Source organism: Rhodnius prolixus, unplaced genomic scaffold (genome assembly GCF_049639745.1).
Source record: "Rhodnius prolixus isolate KJV_2025 unplaced genomic scaffold, Rpr scaffold_3, whole genome shotgun sequence".
NCBI lineage: Eukaryota > Metazoa > Arthropoda > Insecta > Hemiptera > Reduviidae > Rhodnius > Rhodnius prolixus.
The window spans coordinates 2,104,870-2,126,366 of NW_027411603.1; the positions used below are offsets into that span (position 1 = coordinate 2,104,870).

General features: G+C 37.3%; 1 protein-coding gene across 2 annotated transcripts in view; it reads left to right on the plus strand.

The window, feature by feature from the left end:
• The window catches only part of LOC141453409 (uncharacterized), a 602,514-nt gene that overhangs the window by 477,067 nt on the left and 103,950 nt on the right, over nucleotides 1-21,497 (plus strand). For both annotated transcript variants that reach the window (XM_074126614.1, XM_074126612.1), the window contains one exon: nucleotides 9,951-10,153. In XM_074126614.1, the coding sequence (XP_073982715.1) occupies nucleotides 9,952-10,153 (202 nt within the window). In that variant the 5' untranslated portion in view covers nucleotide 9,951. The remainder of the gene's footprint in view (nucleotides 1-9,950; nucleotides 10,154-21,497) is intronic.

Genomic DNA, 21,497 nt, shown 5'->3' on the forward strand with positions numbered 1-21,497 from the left:
GACGATGCTGGCTGTATGGCGGAAGCCAATGCCAAAAAAAGAAAACAAAAAAAAAAAAAAACTGCTAATATCTCCGGAAGTAATGAATCGATTGTGTTCATATTTTATCCGTATATAGAGACTTATATTGTCTATAATTGTTTAAAATTTCGTATTGATCTGATGAACACAAATTGAGATATTGAGGGCTAAAGTTTTGGCTTGTTTGAAACTATGAAATCTTTAACTGCTAATATCTCCGAAGGTAATGAATCGATAGTGTTCATATTTTATCCGTATATAGAGACTAATATTGTCTACAATTGTTTAAAATTTCGTATTGATCTGATGAACAGAAAACGAGATGTTGAGAGTTAAATATTTCCATTTATTTTGAAGAATGAAATGTATTTCTTTTCCAATCTTCTTCTCAAAATCTCTCTTCAATTTCTGTCTTTAAAAATCCACAAGATAAGAAAAAGAAGAAAAAAAATAGAGGCAGAAGAACGGCATTATGATGAATATTGATGAGGGAAATATTACTTTGGACTGAAGCATTCAAAAGGGAAATACAGAAAAAGGAAAAAGAAATAAAAATGAATTGACCTTATACGTACCTTTGTTGAAGATCAAGAAAAAAAAAAGAAAAAAAACAAAAAAAAAAACGAAAATATTCTGAATAGGTTAGGTAGCGCACATGTTGAAACATGTTACAGTCTACCGTATGAAATGTAATTTTCCCTTGACAGTAGTTTTCTCTCTCTCTTTTCTCTTGCCCCTCCCCCCCAAAAAAAAGAAAACAAAAAGGAAAAATTAGTTTTTTTGTTTGCTTTCATCTTTTCTTTTCTTCGTCATGTTTTTTTACATATTTATGATGCTATTCTCCAACATTTCTAATACACGACCGAATGTATTTGCCAACTCTCCTTTCTTTGCTTTGATATGACGTAAATCATTACGAGGTATTACGTGAGTCCTTTGCGAAATAACTTTTATTATTTTTTGAAATTTAATATAAAGATTGGTGCTAGTATTATTTATTTTAGCTTTAAGATTCTAACTTGTTATTGAATTTAATATTTTCTCAAATTATTTGTATCAAATTTCTTTGTTACACGTTGATAGAATTTCAAAAGAATTTCATAAGACAGGAATAATTTATTTTCTTATTTTTATTGAGAGAAAAGTTTTTCATTTTCTCTTCTCACCGTCTTTTTCTTACAAACAATCTCTTACATAATAATTTTCCTGTATTTCATCATTACTACTTCAAAATTATAAGGAGTGCACACTGCACTCTTCAGGGCGTCTTGAGAACTAATTTTGTTAGAACAATTTTTATTCAAATCTACACGATTACAATACGTATTGTTACTAGCAGAGAGGAAGAGATAAGTAAAGAACACCTAAAAGCCATCATGATCATTGAGTTTTTTTTTTTTTTTTTAATCCAGCTGGAATGTTGGTAAAATTGAAATGAATAACTAAATGATAAGGCTTGAGAGGTATTGATGTAACTCTAGTTGTTTATTGGGGAAGGTAGCCTGCACTCTAGTAGTGGGGACCGGCGACATGTGTCACATGCATGTTATGTATGACATCATACAGCGTGTAGATTGTCATGGGTGAATTATAATTGGTGAAGGGTGCCCCAGCCTGTTGATTTATGCTACTGTTACTATTATATTGTCCAATATTCTGGATTGGGGAGAAAGTGTAAATACGGGGGAGTATATGGACCCTGTTGGTTCTCATTGAATCCGGTTCACCCTGTTCTGGTTTAACTTATCAGATATATCAACTCCTGGGTTTTATTTTTTTTTAAAACACCTTAACTTCCCCCTAAATCTTTTTTTTTTTTTTTTTTTTTTTTCAAGATCGATTATCTTCTCGCCGACCAGATCGATATTTGAGCGAAGAGCGTAACGTTGGTAAATCAATGAATGTGGGAGAGATTTGCAGAATCGTCAAAATGTGGCCACCTCCTCTTTCAAAGAGAAAGAAATTACTTGTTATAATCGTTTGATTCAGTAGATTTTTTTCATTCACCTCAATAAAGTGATCAAAATATTCCTCGTTGCTCTAGCTTTGAAAGAACTCTGAAAGAGTCAGAGCCCTAAGAACCTTTGTTTAGAAGTGAGAATTTCAGGGTTATTGATGTGATTGGGACAAGGACTCCCCCAGGAGACGCTTTGGTCTAAAATCCCCTCTAACCTTTCAGTCCCAAGTTCTTTATGCGTAAACGCACCTTACGATTATGGTCTCCAATCGTAGCCTCCTCCGTCATGACAATGAAGTCCTCTATGCGTAGAGGTTCGCAGGACTGCCTTCGAAAAGGAGTGTAAATTTTGACTTGTACACATTTAGCAGTGTTGAGTTTAATTCTCCAATTACATTTATAATTACGTAACGTATGAAATTATTACAAAATAAGGCCTATTTTATTATATTCGTAGCCAAGATAACCTCAAAAAAATATGCTAAAAAGTTTTATTTATGGTGAAATATAATTTAAAATCGGAAATCTGCACGACTCCTTACTTTATTCGGGATAGAGAGAGTAATACATAAAGGTGACAGAGAACCTGTCAAACAGGAAGTGACGTGTATATTTAAAAAAAAAAAAAAACTTGTTATTAAAGTAATCTCATTGTGAAATGGATGACGCATAATTTTCATGTTTTATCCTGCAAAATATTAAGTTGCAAATTAAAAATTAAAAAAAATAAAATAATGAAAATAAAATAAAAAAGGTTATATTAATCCTTTGTATAAGAGCATTATAATTATTATTGACTCAGCTTAAAAATAAATAAATAATGAGTTTGAAATTAAAAATCCAGTCATTGTAGATGATGTGAAAATATACAACATGTTGTTAATTAAGTTTTAATGAACGTGAATTTTTCAAGAATTTTCATTATACTTTCTTGAAAAAATACCTACGTGGAAGGATGGGGGGGAACTTAATTACTTTTCCCTCATATTCTGTGAAACTCATTTTCCAGCTCTTCAAAGCGGAGAGTAAATAAATATACATGATGATAAAGTTTAATGTAGAAAAGGATTGATTGTGGGAAATATTGCGTCGGCTGGGTGTAGTCTTTCCGCCAAATAGAACTGCGTTTCCGGTTTGAAAGTTTTGGAAGAGTTTTTTTTTTTTTTTTTACGTCATCATTGGCTCAAAGGGCATCTACCGCCCAGTATGTCTGTCGCTCTATATGAAGAGGTGCTTATCCCATGGCTTAACTTCTAGTTCCTCTTTGATTTTGTCCGCCTTAGCTAGCACAATGCTTTCTCAGTTACGCGGAAACATAATTGAAACTAAAATTCTCTGTACCAAACTATTTATCTTTGATAAATTCCCTAACCCCATCCCTCCCGCAGAATACATATGTCTCAAAAATTTCAAAGTTTGAAGAGGAAGAAGTATAAAAGCAGTTGAAAGCGAACATGGCGTGTCTTTCGAGGGAACGTGACAAGAACAATTTTGGAACAGTTTAAAGGTCACAGGGACTGAGGGTAGTGAACATTTCCAGAATTCAGGAGACCGAGGATAGTGTATAGCGAAATGACAGCCTTATCACTAGACGACTACTGATACGCCTAGTTATGAAGTTCTTGTCTGATGAGCTGCTGTTATAGTTTCTATTTTCAGTTGTCATATCGTGCGGACATTATCTACAGCGTTATCAATTTGACAATATTCTTCAGTTTGTTTACTTTTTAATCGTGAAGAAAACTATTTTAAACTATTTTTTTTGTTGACCTCTTGAATTCTGTTTTATAATTATTAAAGAAAAAAGAATGGTCCTGCTTGGAAGAGAGTTGCCAAGGAGACGAGGGATAGACGATGTCCCTACCTTCTATTCAGACTTCAGTTCCTGTTAGTTCTGCGCTTTCTTGTCTGCAACCCTTCGCAGAAAAGCAGATCTATGTTCCTGGTTCTATTTTCTTTGGAAACACTAATTCTTTAAATTTTCTTACAGACATACATTAACTAACTGCTGTCGTTGATCCAGTATTCTCGATTCCACTGTGGCACCGAGTTTTTGGCGATCCTGAAAGAGATTAGTAATAATGGCGGACATGAAGACAATGCTACCAAATTAAAATTTATTTATTTTAATTTATGGTGCCGTTAATATCTGAGGTTATTGGTGTTCCGGGCTTTTTTCAGTACACTGCCGGCCTCTGGATAGTGTTCTCTCGTTACAGACAACACTGTCAGTGGACTTTAAGAAGTTCCTAGAAAGAAGAAAATCTAAGGGTCAGCAGCTGGATTCGATCCCACGATCTCCTTATTGGAAACCAGTATTCGCTAACCACTCGGCTAATCCGTTCTATATTTATTTGAAAAGAAATATAATCTTTAGATTTAATTAAATTTCGTACCATTATTTTTGAATTGGCCTCTTTACTTTGCCTCTGACGTCCTAGATCCATCCTAGTAATAGAATCGATTTCTCAGATTTACTCTTCATCTTATTAGCTCTCCTGAACTGATTGATCTTTTAAATAATGCTCATGATCTCTGTGCGTATGTTTTGTCAACCATTTGGCGGAAAGAGTATTTATGTTAAACTGAAGAAAACAACGTGAGAAATAAAGTGAAGTGTAAAGTGGGTATAAACGTTTTGTACCGATTTACATTCAACGTTGGAATATCTGCAGAGGACATTCCAGAAGAATAGTGGACATGGTTTACTGGAAGAGCAGTTTTTCGCATCTATATTCTGGATGAGCACTACAGGGTGAGAAAAGTTTATGGAGGAAAAAAGCGCAATATACTTTGCCAGGCGCCGCACTGTGGGGAAAATCGCCACGGAACGGGAAAACGCTCCAACCTCAAACGCCATTGGCTTTTCCACCCCTATACTGTCACACAAATACACAACACATCGTGCATACATCGCCAACACTGAACACGCTTTCCAGTTACGATCGGTAAATGTTTATATGCTAGGCAGAGCGGAAACGGCTAGTTACAGGAGACAAGCTTGAAACGAGTAAATTGGGAATGCAATAAAACTTTTCTCTTCCTCTCTCTTTATCCCAGTCAGAGTGAACGCTGTGATCGTGTCGAATTTCCAGAATAGAGTTTCCACCGGAAGTACACGTCTTGAGGCATGGTTACGCACACACTCACACGACTTACTAGATTACTCAAGGTACTTTTTATCTTGCACATTTTTTTTTCTTCGTAATTTCGAATTTTAAAAGTATTTAACACACTCATTTTACACTTCATGAAACTGAACAACACACACCAAAATGGCTACCTTTTCCCACAGGATTATTCTAAAAATTATCTAGGGAAAAGATTTCAAATGTTTGTAACACGAAATTAACCTATCCTGTAACAGCTGGTATTGGAATTGTGCAAATTTAAGATTCAAACCCGAAAATAGTAGAACCAATAGGAGGATGCTACAATCAGGTTTAGGTCAAAACCCTTTAACCGGAAGTACAAACTTTACACAATAGATTTTCCATTTTTTTTAATCATTTTCTCGGAAATGGATTCAACAATTACCGTTAAACTCACTGTGCTTAGTGCTCAGACTTCGATCTAAAACTTTTACCTGTCACATTTTCTCCGTGAAGATTCTATTGTATTAGGGCACTTCTGCTACAGAGAAGTAGTTAGGCTGATCTTTAAAGTGCCATTACTGTTCATTGTACCGGCTTCCACCTGCATAATATTAATAAAAATCAAAAGTGAGACTGAATTTCTAAATTCAATGAAAATCAGCAGACCGGAAGTGCCACTTTTCCGAATAGAATTTTCCTGTAATTTAAAATTTCCTCGCAATCAGCTGCTGCGATTTTCATTTAAACTTTGTGCAGTGATTACGTACACCTAAATCTACAACTTCTAACCGGAAACATTTTTTTCTCCCGGAAATTCGATTAAATATGAACTCAAATGTCCCGGAGATGTGGTAGATACTTTGTGAAAAACTATCGCCAGTTTTTCCAGATAAAACGTGTTCATATAATTAGATATTGAAAGGGAAGGGATTAGCTATGCGGTTAGCGTAATGAATTCGCGCGCGGAGGTCCCAGGTTTCGAATCAAGCTGCTGGACTCTTAGATTTTCTCTTCTTAGGAGCTTCTTACAGCTCACAGTGTTGTCTGTAACGAGAGAACACTGTCCGGAGGCCGGCAGTGCACTGAAAAAAGCTCCGGGCGTCAATAACCTTAGATGTTGACGCGCCTTAAATCATTTTAAAAAAAAAGAAATATTAGATATTTAGAAGCGAAATATGTTATCGATATCAGTCAACTTCGATCAAAGCACCTGATCACAATTTTGACATAATACAGCCTGTCCGGAAAAACAGTAATAGTAATTTCTCTCCTGGAGCACTGCCAGTTTTCCGACTTCAGGATCATCTGTAGATTATATAATTATTTAAAAATGTATACATAATGTTGGGTAGTGTATTTTTAAATTGCAGTCACTTTTCCTGGTCAGAAAGAAAACAGATTCAGGATGCTGAGCGTATCCTTCCAACGACCTTCATTTATTTGAAAATGAATTGCAATTTTTTTTGCCGCCGCCCCCCACAAATGCAACTATTTAGATAATGTTACATAGCCGACCGTGGTCCATGGTTCAATTGCACTAAAAGCAGCAGGAAGTGCAATATATATATAGCGGAAACTCACTTCCATTACTACCAATGGCCTCGCATTTTCCTTCCGCTTTTCCAACAACTCACACCCTAGCCATCCCACCCCGTCATACCTGCGGAGAGACTCACTTCCAGCTTGATAGCGAGTACAGTTTCCCGTTACTTGGCCGGCAAGTTTCCCGGCCACAAACTATTTCCTAAAATAGTTTTCTATTTTATTTTTCACGAAGCATTTATTCATTAATGAATATCATGAAGTTTGGCCAATCATATTTGTGGGATTTAATATTCTAAATTCTTTAACACAAATTACTATTGGTTAGTTGCAATAATTAATGAAATTACTTTCTCTTAATTGGCTAACGATAATTACTAAATTTCGTTTTCACCAATAATATCCGTTTTGAGGTTCACTGAAGTGGTTTTGAGTTGTTAAAAATATTTCATTATTATTTTTCACATTTGAGTCCGCCAACAGACAGCTGTTGATATCTGAAAGAAATCAATTTTGAGCAATTGACTCGGACGTAAAGTATTACGTCATGTCTCGACAGGAAGTGACGTCATACAGCTATATCAGTATCAAGTAATTCTACTATCTTCACAGAATCTCTTCTTCTTCTTCCACCTCCAAGGGATACCCCTAACCAGGGTTCCTTGCATCCATGCTTCCCTATCCTGAGCGTCGCTTTCACCTAGAGCTCTCACTATCATTACTTCTGCTATCTGCGCGAGCCAAGTATTCACACGTGAAAGCAACTCATCTTGGGGAGGAGTACCCCCCAAATAAAACTTCTGGTTCTCCGAGTTGGGGGTTACGCTGTGCGCCAGCTCCCCGCTCTGTCAAAACACAGATTTGCTAAAAAGCCAAGTGAAGATTGAGCACGGAACCATGGTAAACAACTAAGGCGAGTAAAGAAGGCTATACAAGATCTCTAAATAGATTTTACTATCACAGAAGATGTGGAAGGAGTAAGCAATTTTCTTTCGAAATAGTTCAATAACATTTTAAATTTTATTTAATAATTAATTTCTACGACCAAGTCGTAAATAAAGGCACCCATACCCATGGCTAAGAAAGAAGGTTAATTATCTACTTCTAAAAATAGATACTGATCAGAATGTTTTTTTTTTTTTTCAACTTTAATCTTGAGAATTGGCCATGGACCAAGTTTTGCTGTATCCCTGGGGGATAACAGCCACATTTACCACAACTAGGGGGACAAGGACGGCACGAGTCGGCCAGCAGCAAAACGTACAATTTGTTCACAGGTCTCTTATCTCCAGCCAGTTACACTCCTCTGGATCGCATCCAGCAAATTGAAAAAAAAAATATTATGGTCATAATAAATATCTGATGTGACCACTCACACGACTCTTTCTTACCATTATTCTTGAGTTTCGAACTTACGAACATTGGTATCATAATAAATGTTTACCTAAACCTACTACAGTTTGGGGTTCCGAAGTGTGTAAAGAGTGCGGCCATTAACTTATGGGTGCAGAGTAGGTCTCAGGAGTGGTGGCTTGCCACCACTGGGCAGAGACAGGCGAAGAAGTTCATTAGGGGGCTATTCGCCGAGGCTGACTGCAGAATTAATCCGTCAAGGCCCGCGTGGGGCTATAAGGATAATTGTAGGGCCTATTAACTGGGCCACTGCAGGCTCAAAAAACACATGCAATGCATGGGCCTGGCAGATGTTAGCCTTTGTAGGTTCTGTCAGGAGGAGGAGGAGGAGGTAACGGCACTGCACGTGTTGTGTCAGTGTGAGGGGCTTGTCCTAGCTAAGGATGTTACTTCTCGGGGAGGAAAAAACCAAGGCCTGAGGAGCTTTACCCAGGAGCCGCTCTCCAGTATCAAGAGTCTGATCAAAAAGACAGGTCTGGAGGGTGAGCTTTAAAGTGAGGGGAGCCACAATAGATCCAAAGGGGTGCGCAGTGACGTAGGCCTTGAGGCCGCCCTAGTCTAATCTAATCTAATCTAAAACCATACAGTTTGTAGCACCGTACATTACACGGAAATGCAAGCTTTGCCGGAAACCCTATCCTAACATCTCCTCAATATGAAAAACAATTTTTGGGAACAAATTCTTTTATGCAAATTATATTTCGTAAGTTTGGGACCGGGCAAAGTCGTGTGAGTATTCAGACGCAGTGCAGGAAGTTGGCCTTCCGAACATTTCCGATCTAGCGACCAATGACTCTGTCTTCTGCATTTGAAGATGCATCTGGGTGGTGTCAGCATTACAATGACGATGATGACGACAAAACGACCGTGTTGCAGTGGTAGTCAAGTACTATGAGGATGGGATTCCAAAAGCTATTTCGGTGCGATACGATAAGTGCCTTAATATTAGTGGCAATTATGCGGAAAAGTAGATTAAGGTACCAGGAATTCAGGTAAAAATAAAATTCTTAAGAAAGTAAGGATTCTAGATTGGCGAGGAGGAATCGGTCCAAATAAAAACAACAACTCGTCTTTTCTTGCCAACGTTTCTGAACACAGAAACTATTTCTGTAACTCAACCAACCCGCCATAGCCACGCCCTGAAGAAGGCAATAATATATTTGTCGAAACGTTTCGGCCAAAAAGACGAGTTGTTGTTTTTTATTTCTGGACTGATTCCTCCTCGCCAATTTTGAATCCTTAATTGAATAATTTACGGTCACGAAACCTATATATTCATTGTTAAGAAAAGTATACTTTCTTTTATTTTCAAAACGGTCCTTACTCCTCGTATTTCTGACGATTAAAAATATTCCGTATGGTTCGCTCTTAAATTAGAGTTCTTTTGACGGAAGTCAATACAAAATAAACACGAAAACTTAATGCCGGAAATGAGAGTAGCATTGTCGTTCGTTTGACCATTCATTCTTCATTAAAAGTGAATGAATAATAAATAATTTCTAAATATTAAGGAAGTAATAAAATAAAACAATGGATTTATTGATCAAATTGAGAATAACTAACGTAGTATATTCAGGTATCATTAGGGGGAGTAACATCCTGAAATAGACTTCAGAGACCACAGTTCATTATAAATAGAATATATCGCTTATTGCGATCAGTCGTAGTGCTCATGTTGCTGAGTGAACGAGTAAAGTATGGTACAGAAACATTGTTGAAGTCGAATCTTTACACCATACAGAATAATTTACCTCTGATGATGGGTGAAGTTCGAAACGGGGCAAAAAAGCGCGCCCTACAACGCGTCGAATAAAAATCAGTTGAATATTATTCAGTACTGTGAAACTATCCATAATTTTCATACACACTCGTATATCCTGTACATTCTAGCAAATTCATAGTTTATTTCCTGTCTGTTGCAGAATGGTGGTGAATAGACTGAGAACTATTACAATCAGAAGTTTGTACTTCTTGGTCGGATTGACTAGTTTAGCCTGCGGATCACATTCTGCGTGTCGTGTATCAGAATTCTTCTGCGACACCGGACAGTGTGTGGCCCTGGATAGATACTGCGACGGTTCCTACGATTGTACAGACAAATCTGATGAACCAAGATATTGTTCACGTAAGTAGATTTATTTATTTAATAAAATTTATATTATTTATATTTAATATGCATGGAATGTTGATTGCACAACTTTGAAAACATGGCGGTGACATGACGTAATGTGGTTGAGTTTTCTGGTGAACATATTTCTCCATGAGAATGTAAACTAATTGGTGTTCGAACTGTTATTGATCATGCGCACAGGTTCCGCTCTAAATGGATTTACTTCGTGTATGGGGAAAGCAGTTTAATCGTGCGGATTTTCATTTTGAGTTTTTCCACTCAAATTTCCCACGTGACGAAACAAGTGGATTTTACACACAATTTTTGTTTCGCACTTCCGGTTCAGATTTATGGTTTTAAGTTACTGTCGACTCTTCTGGATCGATCTAAATCGAATTATTTTTAACTTTATCTTCTCGCGTTTTTTTTTTTCATTTTTGAGATATTTGGTGAACCCTCGCTAGTCATTTCCTGCAAACCATTATTTAGCTCTTAAAGGGACGTCAAAAGGGACATTTCCGGTGATGAAGACGCAGTGAGAGGGGGGGGGGAAAGTTTGTACACAATTTTCATTTTGAGCCAGCAAAATCCAAAAATAAAAAGACATAACTTTTGCTTCATAAATATTCATAATCCAGGATAACTCTTTATAATAATATGTATTTGGTAATATATATATTTAGAATAGGAGGGTGGGGAGTACAAAAACAATGGAAGCAAGGTGTTGTACAAAATGTGGTGGCCATTAGATTGTGTAACGAGCATGCGCATTAAACTGTTCAAATACACAGAAACAAAGTAAAAAAGCATCTGAGTGGAAAATGGCCTCCGGCATTTCGAAGCCTGTGATGGTAACAGATAACCACACATGGTGGGGTGTGTGGAGAGGATGTACGTAAATACCCAGCAGCGTGTTCAATGCGTGGAGATGGTGTTACTCACATACGTGTACCTGTAATATACATACATCCAACGCCCAGCCCCCAAATGAAGCGAAGCCAGGTGTTAGGGATTTAGCACAGGTGCGTACGTGCGCGACACACAGCCGAAGTACTAAAGGGCCCCCGAGTCGACTTTATATCGGCGCCAGCCAGTTTAGCCCTTAAGGTGGCACCATAATAAAGCCCTAGACGCCCGCTTTTATTTAGTACAGGACACAGATGGATTCACCCAGGCCACCATCTTCCTAGTTGATATTCTCTCGACGGAGAGTGAGAGTGAGGGGACACTTCCTGTCTGCCACATGGTACACCTGTTTCCGTTTTTAGTTTTACAATGTGCATACTCCATAATGATCTATTTCAGTAGTAATGGCAAGTGATCCTGTTCTCTTTTCACTCGATGCAGTTGGATCCACCAGGATCTGCACAACCCTGGTCTGATTAGTCCATCCAGAGTTTCTCATAAAATCCTAGACTCACTAAATTTAAACACTTTTTCGAAATTCCAACGAATTTCGAAAAATATAATATTATGCCCAATTATGTCCAAAGAAAGCTACGAGATTATATATAAATATTTACGATACGATATAAATAATATATATGTACGATATAAATATTTTTAATGGAAAATTTATTCAAATTTAAGTTATTGATTTAAGAGAACGTAAATTTAAACAAAGTCCAATGAAAATCAAAGGAGGTTTTTTCGAAAAAATAAACTGCATTCATGGTTAACCTAACCTAACCTTACCTAACCTTACCTAACCTAACCTAACCTAACCTAACCTAACCTAACCTAACCTAACCTAACCTAACCTAACCTAACCTAACCTAACCTAACCTAACCTAACCTAACCTAACCTAACCTAACCTAACCTAACCTAGGTTGAAGTAAGGAATGTTTCGATCTGAAAGAGCCTTTTTTTTTTCAAATTCAATGATCGATACGGGTTTTTATACATTACTTTGGAAAAAAAATAATTACAGTAATTCAAAATTAAGTTATCATTTCAAACAATTTAATAAGGAAATAAGTAAAAGATTTAACGGAGAATATAATTGATTATTTAGTATTATTCATACTTGGATCTAAAGGAGCAAAAAGAGATAAAGTCTGCGTGAGAAAGAGAGAGAGAGGCTGGGAGAAGAGGGAAGAAGAGCAACACTTGGAAGCTGGGCAGGATTGGCTAAACAAAGAGGCGAGATTCAGATCGAAAAATGTAAAATATTTCCACGGGAAGGATTGTAAAGTCAGTTTTAATGATTTCCATTGTAATGAAGGAGTGAATATGACGGCAGGGAGCATTGCCTTGTTAGGGTCTGTGACTGAAAGTGGGGGAGGTATATTCAGCAGCAAGGAACTGGAATGATGATGAAACGGAGGCAGCAACAAGAGGCGGCTGGCCTTGCTCTTGGTTATCAACTTGGGGGCGTTTCATTCATTCACAAAGACAGGGAGAATTCTTTACTCGGTGTAATCTCTCGGTGTAGTCTCGCTGCACTAATACAAAATGAGAACTTTAAAAATTGAAATGGCAACTTATTTTAGTTTCTATTAATTTAATACTCTGAGTAAAATGCAATGGGGGGGAGGTAATTTATTTGATTTGAAACTCACGCGTGGTTTCTTTACTAGTAAATCGATTAAGGCATCGATCAACAATAGAACCACTATTGCTCCTCACGAAAATGATGGAAAAGATTTGGGAGTCAGAAATCAAAACTCAGACCAGTTAACTACAGCATGTGAAATGATCGACTCTAAGATTGAAACCAACCGGATGTACAACAGTTGAATATGTAGGAGCAGAGTCTCCCAGTGTGTTCTGAAAGTCGCCATGAATTTCCTTTGCTTTCATACCTTTCTTTACAAAGTACTTAATCACTTCTCGAATCTCAGTTTTTTTTTGTTTTTTTTCCATTGTCACAAATCACTAAGCAGGAACAACAACAAAGAGTCGTCACTACCAATTTCCTGCAGCAAGAGCACTGACGCGCCACGTGTTCACTCACAAAGGATGATGTGTGATTATTGCGCGGAAACCTCGTTGCTCTAGCACAGACATCTAGCGGTGATTCCGAGAACTTTTCAAACCACCCTCGTAGTTTAAAGGCTCTCATTAAAGCAAAGCCGTACGAAGAACCGGAAGTAAACCAGTTTTCGTTGTGGAATTTTAATCGCTAAGTTAGTCGTTAAGTTTCCCGCAATCGATTATTCGTCTTGAGGTTATTTTATTCACACCACCTTTTGGTCCATTTTTTTGTAGACTTGAGCTGAGCTCAAAACATAGACTTCCTGTGAAAAAAATAAAAATCGGAAATGTGCGTGATCACTTTTTCTTTACGAGAGGTTTAAAAAAAAAAGAAAAGAAAAATATGTAAAATAACGAGTGGAAATGTGGCAGAAACAGCGGCGAGGGGTGGCTGGAGAACTGAATAGATAGGCTGGAAAATAGAGTTTGAATATAAACATGTCAGAGAGGTTTAGGACACGGCCGCTGGAGGCAGTTCTCTCCAGCTCCAGGAGAGAACATTGTGTTCACGGCACAGCTTGCCCAGTTTTTTTTTTTTTTTTTATTCCTTCCAACTCTCTTTCCACACAAATAACACACAGGACTTCTGGCTGGTCGTTGTAGCAGCAGTACACAAGGTACTGGAGAGGATCTCTCCTCCTGTCGGAGGGAATAAACTGTTCCACCTGCACAGACACACACAGAGTGTGGTTTGAATAAAGTGTACGTCGGGAGTGTTTGGCGCGGTGTGGGCCTGATTCCCTTCCGTTCTGAGTACGCCCAGTGAACCGACTCTGAAGACTCTGAGTGAGAGACAGAGATAGTGAATTCAACCACCAGAGCGCAGTCATCTCCTGCCTCTCCTTACTCTGGCAGTGGTCCAAGAGGACCCCCAGCTGCTCTCTCTTTCCTCAGCCTTTATTTTATAGTTTGAACTTTGAACAGAAGGAAACCCATACGCCAAACCACCCGTTTGACTTCACCCTCCCTCCACAGGATTCCCTACTCTGGGGTTTTGGCAGAAACTGAATGTGAGAGAGCTCCAGAAGTGGGAGGAGGCATAGATACAGAAAAGTGACCTGGCCAAAGAACCAACCGAAATAGCAGTCATGAACTCTCATTTAATGACAACAGCAAAGCCACTCAGCCGCGTTGCCCAGGTGACTTCTGGCACGGTAATCCTAGAAAAGAAGTCTTTCTGCGGGAGGAGGGTGGCGGAGGGCAATATTCTCCCCACTTATCCCCCAAACTTGTCGAGTGGCATTTTATTATATTTTATTTCATATTTTTTTTTTTTGGCCTCCCCTACACAGAGAGGAAGTTCCTGTGAAGTACATCTCCTTCAAGAGCCGACTTCTTTAATACCTTGACTTCTTCCGCTCTTCACCATTCTTTGGCAAAGGGGAGAGAGAGAGAGAGAGAGAGAAAGAAAAGGGGGACCTCTTCTATTCGGCCAATAAAATTCTATGGAACCTTTGAACGCTGTATCGGACTGTGCCCTCCAGGATCTTGATCTTGGTTGAGTTATTTATCCCCTCTTTCCTTCCACTACTTCCGGCCCAATCTTATCCCTTTAAGGGCTTTCCCTGCCCCACACCTTCCTTATTTATTTACTTCAGTTTGAATGGAACATATTTTATAAACTATACTCTTTCTTTTGTAATTTTGGCTGGAGAGTTTTAACCTTGGAAAGGGGATCAGTTCTTCTAAGCTCTTCAATGTCCAACATTTAAGTCCAAAGATTTCCCTCCTATTTAAAGTCGGAGTAAAACATTTTCAAGTCCTTAATCTTTTATTTTCCCAATATTATGAGCTTGAAATAAGTTATTTTGAGACTAGTGCGGAAAGTGTTGCGACTTGAGCCGAGTGGTGCATCCGCAGGAATAAGCCAACACTTCCGTACTAGTTCCCCATGATAATTTTTCCTCACGTTCAAAAAAAAAATAAAAATAAAAATACAAAAGAATATTCCCAAAAATGGAAAAGTGGCAGAAAACTCGGAATTTTATATTTCCGTTTTGGTCTCGTTTCAGTTAATTACATTTCCGCCGAAATACGACAACCAGAAATGCGTCCTTACTAAAGCGATTTTCTGTATTTTTTAGATTGTCTCGAAAGGGTCTTTTTCCTGTCTATGCCTGTCAACTTTTATTTGAAACATATGTAAATATTATCGATTAGAAAAGTTTTAATCGGGAAATCACACCCCTTTAAAGTGCCGCCTTCCAGGAAGTTGTAGCCTCCTATAAAAAGCCAAAAATGTACTAATCTCCCTCTCTGATATTAAAATAATTTTAGGCTTAATCTGAGTTCATTTGATTGGCGTTTTTTTAATGCACTGCCGGTTTCCGGACGGTGTTCCCTCGTGGCAGAAAACATTGTCCTCCGCCGTAAGCTGTAAGAAGCTTCTAGATAGGAGCTGTAAAAAAAAGTAAAGTAAAGTAATTGTCTATTTTTTCAGGCGGGTTTTACCTCCAACTACCAAATTAGGTGTCGTGGACGGAGGCGACTAGCAAACATACTTCACTATATATTCCTCATATTAACCATTAAATAAAATCCAAGGCGTAGACTAGTACCGCAATACATCTTAGCTTTGCGGGTCAAGCCTATCATTGCCTAACATACTTTACTATAAATTCCTCATATTAACACATTAAATAAAATCCAAGGACTAGACTAGTACCGCAATAGATCTTAGCTTTGCGGGTCTAGCCTATCATTGCCTAACATACTTTACTATAAATTCCTCATATTAACACATTAAATAAAATCCAAGGACTAGACTAGTACCGCAATACATCTTAGCTTTGCGAGTCTAGCCTATAACCGCCTAACATACTTTACTATAAATTCCTCATATTAACACATTAAATAAAATCCAAGACCTAGACTAGTACCGCAATACATCTTAGCTTTGCGGGTCTAGCCTATAACCGCTCGGCGCCTAAAGTGTAACCATGATTAACCTTACGAACTAGACTAAAAACTAGATAGGAGCTGTATTTGAACCCAGGATCTTTGGCATGGGATTCCAATACGGTTACCACTTCCATATTTATATCTTTATTGAAATCTTTAACAAAAACTTACAGTTTAAATTGTTAAGTATAAGGGTTGATTAAACGCCAAAAGGTACACAAATCAGCTAGTACCCAACATTTCATTCATGCTTAGCTGATATAATTTAAGTAATTTTGCTGCATTAACTTTTTCTTCACATTTTTTTAGAAATTATTAGATGTCACAGACCCTTATGCTGGCCCTTTTCATCTACAAAATATTTGTTCAAGTAGCACTGTAGATTGACTGTTATATCTAGTTATTTATAATAATCTAACTATTAATTACAGGTGAAAAAGAAAAACGTTATAAAAAATAAAAAAAAATTATGAGGCTAAAAAATTCAAAACCTTTTTTTAAAAAATGCTTATATCAACATACATCAATGATTTTGTTTATTTTATTTATTTATTTTATTTTATTTATTTTTTTAAATCGTCGGTTTAAGTTCATTCTTCGATTAAAGTAATTGTTATTGTATGAAGTAGTCAAACGTTTATAATAATAGGTAATAATTATCTGGCTTTATCGCAAATAATATAGTTTTCTTCAATTACACTCTCAATGTAGCTGTTCTTCTCACAATGTTGAATATATGTAATATATAATAAATAAGATATGCATATTTTTAGGACAGCTAATTATTCCAGTATTTTACTATAAGTAAAATTAGGGGGCCTAAATTAAATTACAATTGAGAAATGAATAATTATTGTTGAATAATCTACTTGTTATTAACTGTGTGTTATTTGTGCTCACGAATATTTCGGTAAGACGAATTCAAGACTGAAATATTCTGTTAAATCCGTGATTCAAATTTAAACAGTAGCTGACTCTAACTTTGTTTTTCTCTACTTTAACATGAATGTATATGTGACTACTAAGAATAAAGGGCATATTAAAGAGAAATTTGAAGAATAATTTGAAATGGAGTTAAAATAAAGTACCTATTTAAAAACGAAGATATAATATACATTTTATCATAATTATAACAAAATAATATTATGATCTGGCCAGCATAAGGGTCTGTGACATCTAATAATTTCTAAAAAAATGTGAAGAAAAAGTTAATGCAGCAAAATTACTTAAATTATATCAGCTAAGCATGAATGAAATGTTGGGTACTAGCTGATTTGTGTACCTTTTGGCGTTTAATCAACCCTTATACTTAACAATTTAAACTGTAAGTTTTTGTTAAAGAGATTTTTGTACCTTTTGGATAGATTTTCATTTTTGTCTATTTTACAAAGTTACTTATCTGCTTCACAGATTTTTTTAAAATTTAGAATAAGCAATTCTATCATTATAACCTGATAAGGTGTTAAGTCGGAACCGTAACTACCATTGGAGAGATCTTTTTAAAGAATGATTATAGTTGCCATCCTCAATAACAATTTTTTTGAGAAAGCGTTTTGAATAAAATAGGAAGGTATTTGTACGTAAAAAGCAAAATTAAACTGCGATTTCAGTACTTCCTCTTAAGAGGAGTAAGAAAAATAAACTGCGATTACAGTACTTCTCCCTAAAAGGCAAAGATTTTGAATCGAACGACTATTCATTAATGTAAATAGGTTCACCCATTGATAATTTTAACGATTGCAGTACTTCCTCTTAGTAGGTGCAAGAGCATCAGCAACGTAGAGGAGCTTTAACCACTTATTCGTGCTAAATTTTATCAAAATCGGACAAAGCGTTACAGAAATATTGGTAATAATAGTTTTAGAAAGGGCCTTACTTGGGTGGGGCAAACTCCCCTCTTTATGAGGCACAGCGTTCAGACTTTTAAAGTGCAAATCTGTAAAAAATTTCAATTCGAATGACACTTCATTCATGACAATCGGTTCTCGTGTCGATAATTTGAAACGATTGCTATACTTTCCCTTAACAAGTGTAAGAGCTGATCGCCGCTTTAATGTTACGTAGGGGAGCCCTAACTCTATCATCCTACCAAATTATTTCAAAATCGGGCTAAGATTTACAGAATAATTAGTAATAATAATTTTGGAGGGGGCCTTACATAAAGGGGGCTAACTCCTCTCCTATGCGATGTACAGCGTCGAGACCCCCAAAAGGCACATCTACATAAAATTCCGAATCGAATGACACCTCATTCATGAAAATCGGTTCCCGCGTTTAGGCGCTACGTAGTTTACAAAAAAGGTAACAACAACAAGAAGAAGAAGAAGAAGAAGAACAAGAACAACAACAATTTTTGAAAAAGCCGTTTTTGCTCATTTTCGGCAACTTTTTTCTCGAAACCTATTAGATCTGGGTTGTTGCAAAAAAATTGCAGCTATAAAGGAGGGTTTGCCCTATAATTTAAAGAAAATTTGGGAATTTTATCTTTTATAGAAAAAGAGAAAAAAATTGTCAAAGTTGGGTGTTTTTCAACATTACGCTTTTTCGTGCAGTTTTTGACGATCAACCCTTATACAACTGTCCTACCGGACAGTTTTAATGAGCTCATCTTGACCTCCAGATCGAGGCCAAGGAGTGGAAAATGGGTTTTGATCAATTTATTTCATCAAAGAAATCTTAGTAATTTTAGTTTATTGTTTTTTGAAGTAGCAGGCTGTAAGAGGTACCGCTAAGCCACCGAAGCATTTTCCCACTTTGGGGAAAGAAATATATCGGTGTTGTTTGGTGTGGGAGGCGATTCTAAGATAGTGCAGGAAGAAGTGGATGAGAGTTAGTGAATTTTCTGAAGGGAATGGGCAGATCTAGGGCTCGCTCCCCCTGGAAGGCTGGTCTATCCACACTAAACCACACAAATAAATCCCCCAACCCTGGGGCTCATTTGCTAAATGCACTTGTGAGCTTTAGTACCGCTCCTAGAGTTACTTGTTTGCTCCTTGTGAGACCCTAATGGGGCTTGATTAATGATGGCTTAAAGAGCAAGTCCATTTCTGCTTGAATAGTCCCTGAGGGAGCAACCCCCCCCCCGGCGTCCCCATCATATAAAGTATTTCCCAAGACTACAAAAGCTCATTTCTGCTAATTTTTATTTTCTTTCTTAAAAGATCTTAAGTTACAAGATGAATAAAAAAGTTCTTTAACTACTTTTAGGGTGGGGAAAAAACTTAAGTTACGTAACAGGACTTAGTCATACGACAATGTACATAAATTAGATTTTGGTTATAACAAATTGAAGAAGAATGCACAACTTACGACCACGAGAAAGTCTTGCGAGTCTTAACGATGTTCTTGAAAAACTTTCTGAAACGGAAATCTCAAAGCTAGTTCCGGAAATGAAGAGCATAACTTCCTCACAGTACTTCCTCTTGTGCTAGTGTGTGGGTGTTAGAGAGAGAGTGTTTGATAAAGTGAGACAGAATGATGCGAGTGTTACAATAGTCTACTGCGCATGTGCACAATGGCGAACGTTGACGTTACCAGAAATACAAAATGGTAGAAACCACCGGTCGGTTGAGATAAAACATTAGAGGTTGTTGTTTACCAGAGAGAAAGAGAACACTAATGAGTGTTATCTACCATTCAAACCCACGGGGTCGCCAACCAACTTTGGCACCCACTGTTCTGACAAACATCCTGCACAACCTGTTCTGTCATAGTTTATTGTCAGAAATGGAAAACTTCAAACTCTAGCCACTACCGTAACAACCAACTCTATTCTATATACTAACTTTTGCCCTCACTCAGAACTCTGTTCACACTTCTCCGAATTTTTGACCATTTTTTTTTTGTCTTCCTCTTTCTTTACTTTCTTGAGGGAAGATATTGTAATAGTGTGGGTTTTCTGGATTAGGAAGGGATTAGCTAAGGGATTAGCGGGAGTCCCGGGTTCGAATCCAGCTGCTGACCCATTAGATTTTCTCTTCCTAGAAGCTTCTTTCAGCTCACTGTCTGGTGATGGACAGTGTTACCAGAGAACACTGTCCGAAGGCCGGCAGTGCAATGGAAAAAGCTCACCAATAACCTCAGATGTTGACACGTTTTAATTTTAAAAAAATTAATAATATTTTCAATATTAATAACTTTGTATACAGCGCTACGACCAAATAATAGATCTAACGTTTCCCTCCCAATAGCCAGGTGAGATTACTACCGCTGCAGATCCCCAGGCTCTCAAAGTACAAACATATTAAGCTTTCTTGCATAAACTGATAAATTTTACAAATGTTCAATAGGATGAAAAATTAACTGCCAGTTTCAGTCATTATATATTTTTATTATGCCGGAGCTTACAGACTTAGGGGCTAGGTCATCTTCAGGGCTAATTTACAATGTACTGTTTTACATCATTAGAGGGTTGGTGTGTCTTCTGTCTTGTCTGTTCATGGAATTGTAAATTAGCCCTGAAGATGTACTAGTCCCTAGGTCGAAAGCTGGGCACAAAAAAAATAAAAAATATGACTGAAATTTGCAGTTATTTTTTTCATCCTATTGAAACTATGAATCAGTCCCCGAAAATAATAAACAGTACTTTACAAATACATATAAACTTAAAAAACTTATGATTTAAGGCGGCGTCAATATCTGAGGTTATTAGCGCCCGGAGCTTTTTTCAGTGCACCGTCGGCCTCCGGACAGTGTTCTCTTGTTACAGACAACACTGATCATCACCGGACAGTTAGCTGTAAGAAGCTCCTAAGAGAAAATCTAAGGGTCCAGTAGCTGGATTTGAATCCGGGACCTCCGCATGGGAATGCAGAACGCTAACCGCATAGCTAATCCCTTCCCTATATTTTAACTTTTTTTTTGGGGGGGGGGCGTTTATTTGTGCTACAATCAGCGCGTTAGCGCTATCAGTAACAATGATAACAGTGAACAGTAGAAGTAAACGAGTGGAGAAGTTACTGAGTGGTAACACTCCAAAACATTAGACTGTTTAGTCGCTCTCTTCACTTGAGAGGAGATCACGAGGGCACACTGTCTTTTAAGACGTCTTGTCCGGGTTGTCAGGAAGAGTTCTTGAAGAAAGATTTTGAGCTAGAGGATTTATATGAGATTGCAGGTTGAAGTGGAGTTTTCTGTATCGTGTTTTCAGCGACTTGAGTGATAAAAGGAATTGTTAAGGTCACAGTGTGTATAGTCCCAGGTTGGGAACCATAAAATGGAGCGTTTACTATAGTTCGAAGTATTTTAAATTGAAGAGATTGAATCCTTTCGGTTATTAGTGCGTTTGGTCGAACCCCACAGCTCTATTCCATACGGCCAGATGGGTTTCAAAATAGAAGTATAAATCAGTCTTTTGTTGTCCAGAAAGAGTTTTGATCTATCGTCTAAGAGTCTTTTAAGTAGTCGATAGCGTCTGTTTAGTTCTGTTCTTTTAAGTCTAGTGTGAGGGTTCCAAGAAAGTCTTAGGTATATTTTAACTTA